Raw genomic sequence first — 6,865 nt, forward strand, 5'->3', positions numbered from 1 at the left:
ACGTTTAATAGGTTATCTATTGAATATTTGTTATATAGATTAGTAAAATGTGACTTTCGGTCGCTAAACTATTAAAAATATTACTTTTGATCGTATATAGTGAACCACCGCTTATAATTGTTAAAAATAAAATAAATTTAAACGGATATGGATAATTATCCATTAACCCGCTTCACCCGACGAATATGGATATGGATGGATGAAAAGTAAAAAAAATAAATGGATATGGATATGGATACGGCCTCACCCGATCCATATCCGATCCATTGCCATCCCTGATTATAGCTGTCCTTTACCAATATATTTATATAATTTTTTAATTTATTTTATCTTTGAGAGATAAAGAAACACATATTTAGGGTGTGTTTGGGTGACGAGCTTCTTAAAGCTTATGGGAGCTTATAGGAGCTTGAGCTTATGATTTTAATAAGCTCCAAATCATAAGCTTTGATTGGTAGACCAAAAAAGTAGAGCTTATGAAAATCATAAGCTCTGAAAAAATAAGCTACTTTCAGTAGCTTATGAAAAAAAGTAGAGCTTATGAACTGAAAAATAAGCTCCAGCTAGTTTACCAAACACGTATAAAAAATAATAAGCTCCAGCTACCAGCTTAAAAAATAAGCTCCAGCTCCAACTCTATCTCATAAACTCCAGCTCCAGCTACAAGCTCCGGCTCCAGCTACTTTCATCCAAACACACCCTAAGGTGTATTTGGGTGACGAGCTTGTTGGAGCTTATGAGAGCTTATAGGAGCTTGAGCTTATGATTTTAATAAGCTCCAAGTCATAGGTTGTGTTTGGATGAAAGTAGCTGGAGCTGGAGCTTATGAAATAGAGCTGGAGCTGGAGCTTATTTTTGAAACTGGTAGCTGGAGCTTATTATATTTTATAAGTGTTTGGTAAGATAGCTGGAGCTTATTTTTCAGTTCATAAGCTCTACTTTTTTTCACAAGCTACTAAAAGTAGCTTATTTTTCCAGAGCTTATGATTTTCATAAGCTCTACTTTTTTTGTTTACCAAACGAAGCTTATGACTTGGAGCTTATTAAAATCATAAGCTCAAGCTCTTATAAGCTCCCATAAGCTCCAAGAAGTTGCTCACCCAAACACACCCATAAGCTTCGTTTGGTAGAGAAAAAAAGCAGAGCTTATGAAAATCATAAGCTCTGAAAAAATAAGCTACTTTTAGTAGCTTATGAAAAAAAGTAGAGCTTATGAACTGGAAAATAAGCTCCAGCTAGTTTACCAAACACTTATAAAAAATAATAAACTCCAACTACCAGCTTAAAAAATAAGCTCGGGGTGTGTTTGGGTGACGAACTTCTTGGAGCTTATGGGAGCTTATAGGAGCTTGAGCTTATGATTTTAATAAGCTTCAAATCATAAGCTTCGTTTGGTAGACCAAAAAAGTAGAGCTTATGAAAATCATAAGCTCTGAAAAAATAAGCTACTTTCAGTAGCTTATGAAAAAAAGTAGAGCTTATGAACTGAAAAATAAGCTCCAGCTAGTTTACCAAACACTTATAAAAAATAATAATCTCCAGCTACCAGTTTAAAAAATAAGCTCCAGCTCCAGCTACATCTCATAAGCTCCAGCTCCAGTTACTTTCATCCAAACACACCCCAACTCCAGCTCTATCTCATAAGCTCCAGCTCCAGCTACTTTCATCCAAAAACACCCTTATTTCCATTTCCAAGAGATATTAAGTAGAGTAACAATCTTGAGGTAACATAAACATAAAACATAAAAATCTAAGAGAAGCTTCCATTTGCACTTTTTCGTAATTTGTCTCCAAATCGTTTTTTTTTTTTTTTTTTTAATTATGAATGAAGACATTACCACCGCTTAATAATTTCATCCTTCTCCAATTAATTATACAAAAAACCAAAAAGAGAAAAAAAGAAAAAGAAGATACACACAAATACTTTAATCAAATTTAATATTTAATTATTTATTATTTATTATTTAATACTAATTAAATTGATCAGGTAGAGAGAGAGAGAGAGAGAGAGAGAGAGAGAGAGAGAGAGAGAGAGAGAGAGAGAGAGAGAGAGAGAGAGAGAGAGAGAGAGAGAAGACCTCACTTTTTCCCTTTCTTTAGATCTGCTGTGTTTGCTTGTGAGAGCTTTTAAGCTCTTTCATAAATACATACACAAGTTCTTCATTTCTTCTGACCCCCCAATAATAATATTAACCTCTGTTTTCACTCGCATTGTATCAATTCATGTCTTTTGCATCAAATTTCATGTATGCATTTGTGTTTTTTCATAATTTGAAGGTGGGTGTGTTGTAATTAACACACCGTTTTGAAATTTTATTTTTAATTTTTGTAAAAAATGTTCAAGTCTGCGAGATGGAGAGGTGACAAGAACAAGATCAAAGTTGTATTTAAATTGCAGTTTCATGCAACTCAGGTGATTATTAATAAGATATGTGTGTGTATGCAAAAATATTGAAATTTTGTTTGCACACAATGTGTTTGATGAAATGCCTAAAAGAGATAATATTTTGAGATTCTGTTCTATCAGGCTTTACTTTCTCCCAAAAAAAAGAAATTATCTAACTAGGAAGTTTAATATAAAATGGAATAATCCAGTATCCTTTTAATTTATTTATTTCCAAAAAGAGCTAAACATATAAACAATGAAATTGGGACAATTACACTAAGTGTGAACTGGGTTAGTACTTATTAGTTTGTTTCTGTTCAATTGGGACAATTAGGAGATCTTGTTCATAGCTAACTATATTCACAAAACTGTGATTATGATCACTGATCACTTTTTTCTATATTGATGCAGCTCCAATTTTGTTACTTTTCTCAACTTGGGTCAAAAAGTTTTATTTTTTATTATTATTTAAGTGGGAAAAAAATTTGTGATATTATTTGCAAGATCCTTATATTGGTTTATTATATGTTTATAAACAGTTATCACAAATTGGTGGAGATGCATTAACAATAGCTGTGATACCTGGTGATTCTGGGAAACCAACAGCAAGATTAGAGAAAGCAAAAGTTAAAGATGGAACTTGTTACTGGGAGAAACCGCATTACGAAACGGTGAAGTTCACTCAAGATCAAAATACCGCAAAATTTAATGAGAAGATTTATCGTTTTGTTGTTGCAACGGTACTGAACTACTGATTGTTTGCGGACTCATTGAGATATTTTGTATGCATCCTAATCAAGAAACTTGATAAATGTTACTTTTTGTAGGGATCTTCGATTTTTGGTATTATTGGAGAAGTTTCGATTGATTTGTCAGCGTATGCTGAGGCTACAAAGCTTTCTTCTGTTTGTTTGCCTCTCAAATATGCGAAATCCACGAGTTCATTGCATGTTAGTTGCTTATTACTATCATTTTCTTTATATATATGAGTGAATTCGTTCGTTTAACGCTTGTAGATGTTGTTTAATTTAGGTATCGATTCAAAGAGTACAAGATCAGAGGTAAACAATGGGATTTATAATGTTTTACTTTGTTAATATATTGTTTATTTTTTTCGACATGTGTGCTTGAAAATATGTATGTGAAAATTTATAGGGTCGTTGATGGAAGTAATAATGTGAATGAAGATAATAACAGTTTGAGGACACAATCCAGCAATGGTGATATAGAAGGAAGCATTCGAAGTGATCCCTCTGAAGTAAGCTCAGTTTTTCGACATGTTTGACCTTTTAAATCATAAATGGCCCGGTTTAGGTTATGTTATATCTTTAGTTCATGGGCGAAATCACAAAATAGCTTAGAAAGAAACAGATCAAACGGGTCAGACAGGTTGAAATTCGCCCAAAATGTATTTTCAAAACATGAAATTCCAGATCAATTTATTTAGTACAACTATCAGTAACGAATAATATACTTTTCCTAATCTTATTTGACATGCTAAATTTCTTGGTTTAGCCCGATCTCGTTTCAACATATTACCCAGGCCCCACATGAGCTGCCCATTTTGCAACCTCTTAACCATTCTATGTAAACCATTAAACTACCCAATGTGATTCAAGAACTTGTGCTGATTTTGGTTTTCTGATCATACAAATTTAGTGTAAATCATATACATTGATGAATAGATTTTGTGTTTATCTAAAACCACTTATGTAAGATTTTCTTCTATTATCAGGATCAAGGGGTTTTGAATGATAACATTAAAAGAGATCGTGCGGCATCCAGTGGGTCCGACATCACTATGTCGTATTCTGATAGCAGCTCTGGACTCGATACCCCACGAGAACCCGAGCCTAAAAATATAAAACCGACTCATGAATCAACATTAACAACAACAACAACAACAACAACAATATATGAAGAACAACATCAAAGATCATCAGATTGGGATTGGTTAGATGGTTCAGCTCACGATCTAAGTACAGATGATCTGTCTATAATTACTCCAGTGGAAGTGGAAGAGGAAGAGGGTTCTTCTGATGATGTCATCAAAAAGCTCAAGGACGAACTTGTAACTGTATCGAGGCAAGCGGAGGTCTCGGAGATGGAATTACAAACCCTTCGCAAACAAATTGTGAAGGAAAGCAAAAAAAGTCAGGATCTTTCGAGAGAAGTTGCCGCTTTAAAGGAAGAGAGAAATGAACTGAAGGAAGAGTTTGACAAATTGAAAGTCAAAGTCAAAGTCAATGGTTGTTTGTTGACTGAGGGTGGTGATCCATGGGCTCTTGCAGATGAACTAAGAGAAGAACTAAATCATGAAAAGAATATGAATTCGAATCTCCGGTTACAACTTGAGAAAACGCAAGAGTCAAATGCAGAGTTGATTCTTGCTGTTCGGGACTTAGATGAGATGCTCGAGTCAAAGTCAAACTCAAAATGTACTATTGTTCCAAATTCGCAAGAAGTCAAATCTAAAGCCGACACAGATGATGATGATGATGATGATGATGATGATGATGATGATGATGATGATGATGATGATGATCAAAAGGCTTTAGAAGAGATTGTTAGGGAACATAGTGGTATGAAAGATACATATTTACAGGAGCAAAAAATTAACGATCTTTATAACGAAATAGAGTTATACAAAAGAGATAAAGACGAGCTCGAAATGCAAATGGAGCAAATTGCTCTTGATTATGAAATATTAAAGCAGGAAAACCATGACATGTCTTACAAGCTGGAACAAAGCCTTCTTCAAGAACAATTGAAAATGCAATACGAGTGTTCAACGTCTTACGCAAGTGTAAATGAACTCGAATTCCAGATAGAAAACCTAGACAACGAAGTCAAAACAAAGTCAAAACAGTTATCGGAATCGATTCTTGCAATTAAAGAGCTCGAAAGTCATATTAAGAATCTTGAGGAAGATTTGGATAACCAAGCTCATGGATTTGAAGCAGATATGGAAGATCTTATTCGTGCAAAAGTCGAGCAGGAACAAAGAGCAATTCGTGCGGAGGAAAATTTAAGAAAAGTCAAACTGCAAAATGCTAATACAGCAGGGAAACTTCAAGAAGAATTTAGAAGGTTGTCGACAGAAATGTCTTCTGCTTTTCGAGAAAACGAGAATGCAACAATGAAAGCCATGGATGAAGCCCGTCAACTTCGGGTGGAAAAAAGAAATCTTGAAGATATACTCAGGAAACTCAAAGAAGATAATGATTATCTCGGGGAACAATATGAACACAAATTAGGTAATCTTTCAAGCCATGTAATTTTGAAGTCGAAACAGATAGATGATATGGAGAAGCAGATTGAAACTCTATCTCATGAACTTGAACGTCAAAAGACTAGTTACAATGCCAAGATTAAAAATCTTGATGGTGAAAAATCCGATCTTGAAATTGAAATTCGTTTTGTTAGGATGGAACTTGAGAGTTCAATGCAGGAATTGAGTGAGCTTAGAAATGTTAAAAATGCTAGAAATAATGAGGTTGAAAAGCTGCAATCAGAGATAGAACGCTTGAAAACCCGATGCAATGAGATGAAACAGTTCTTTAAAGAGTGTGAATTGGAGAAAGAAAATATGAAGAAACAGGTATTTCAGTTAAAAGGTGATTTAAAGAAGAAAGATGAAGCGATTAGTAGTTTAGAGAAAAAGCTTAAGGAAGGCAACAAACTAACTCCCCGAAATAATAAGTCTCTTCCTGGGCCCCGCAGCATGAAAGAACTCGCCAATATGAAGGACCGAATTCAATTACTTGAGGTGAGTCGAAACTATCAATCTGATACTTATGTTGAATTTTGATAAAAATTAGATACTAATCTTGGATATTTCTTTTTTCTTTCAATCTTTAGGGTCAAATAAAGCTCAAAGAAACTGCGTTAGAATGCTCTGAAGCTGCGTTTTTAGAAAAAGAGAAAGATCTTCAACATAAGATCATAGAGTTGGAACAACGATTGGAGGTTCTTGATCAGAACATAGAAAAGTCGAAACCTGCAACCATAAGGTACTTATCACTAAATGTTCATATGATATTGTTTTTCCCTAATATGAACATGAATTGGACTTTGAAATCTGATATCTTATCTCACTGTTGTAGTGATGGTGTCACAAATTCTGATACTTACAAGACTGTATATCAAGAAAGTTCATCAAACGATATGGAATTATTGAACAGAAATAAGTTGATGGAAGTAGAATTAAAGGAAATGCAAGAAAGATATTCAGAAATAAGTTTAAAGTTTGCAGAGGTAGAGGGTGAAAGGCAACAGCTTGTAATGACTTTGAGAAACCTTAAGAACGCGAAAAGATGCTAAAGATGGTACATGGATCGTGTGCATCATACAAATTATGTAAATTGGTATTAATGATTTATTTTGTTCTTTTTGTTGTTTGTTTTTCTTGATGATGTGTATCAAATAGATTAGGATGCTAACCCTCTCAATAATAAATCCATTATTTTGTTCTACTGG

At 34.0% G+C, this 6,865-nt stretch overlaps 1 protein-coding gene across 1 annotated transcript; it reads left to right on the top strand.

The window, feature by feature from the left end:
• Window positions 1-2,037: 2,037 nt before the first annotated feature.
• Window positions 2,038-6,865, top strand: LOC139847665 (uncharacterized). Its single transcript, XM_071837391.1, has 8 exons — window positions 2,038-2,413; window positions 2,926-3,126; window positions 3,214-3,336; window positions 3,419-3,447; window positions 3,542-3,644; window positions 4,122-6,155; window positions 6,248-6,399; window positions 6,493-6,865. The coding sequence occupies exons 1-8, from the start codon at window positions 2,336-2,338 to the stop codon at window positions 6,707-6,709; spliced, it is 2,937 nt and encodes a 978-aa protein (XP_071693492.1). The 5' UTR covers window positions 2,038-2,335; the 3' UTR covers window positions 6,710-6,865.

The sequence above is a fragment of the Rutidosis leptorrhynchoides genome, chromosome 5 (genome assembly GCF_046630445.1).
Source record: "Rutidosis leptorrhynchoides isolate AG116_Rl617_1_P2 chromosome 5, CSIRO_AGI_Rlap_v1, whole genome shotgun sequence".
In the NCBI taxonomy this organism is placed as follows: Eukaryota; Viridiplantae; Streptophyta; class Magnoliopsida; order Asterales; family Asteraceae; genus Rutidosis; species Rutidosis leptorrhynchoides.

What these genes read in the sequence shown, in the direction of transcription:
- LOC139847665 (XM_071837391.1), top strand. Translation starts at nt 2,336, where the DNA reads ATGTTCAAGTCTGCGAGATGGAGAGGTGACAAGAACAAGATCAAAGTT. An exon ending in AATCCACGAGTTCATTGCAT is followed by an intron (nt 3,337 to 3,418) that starts GTTAGTTGCTTA and finishes TGTTTAATTTAG; the next exon opens with GTATCGATTCAAAGAGTACA. An exon ending in TCGAAACCTGCAACCATAAG is followed by an intron (nt 6,400 to 6,492) that starts GTACTTATCACT and finishes TCACTGTTGTAG; the next exon opens with TGATGGTGTCACAAATTCTG.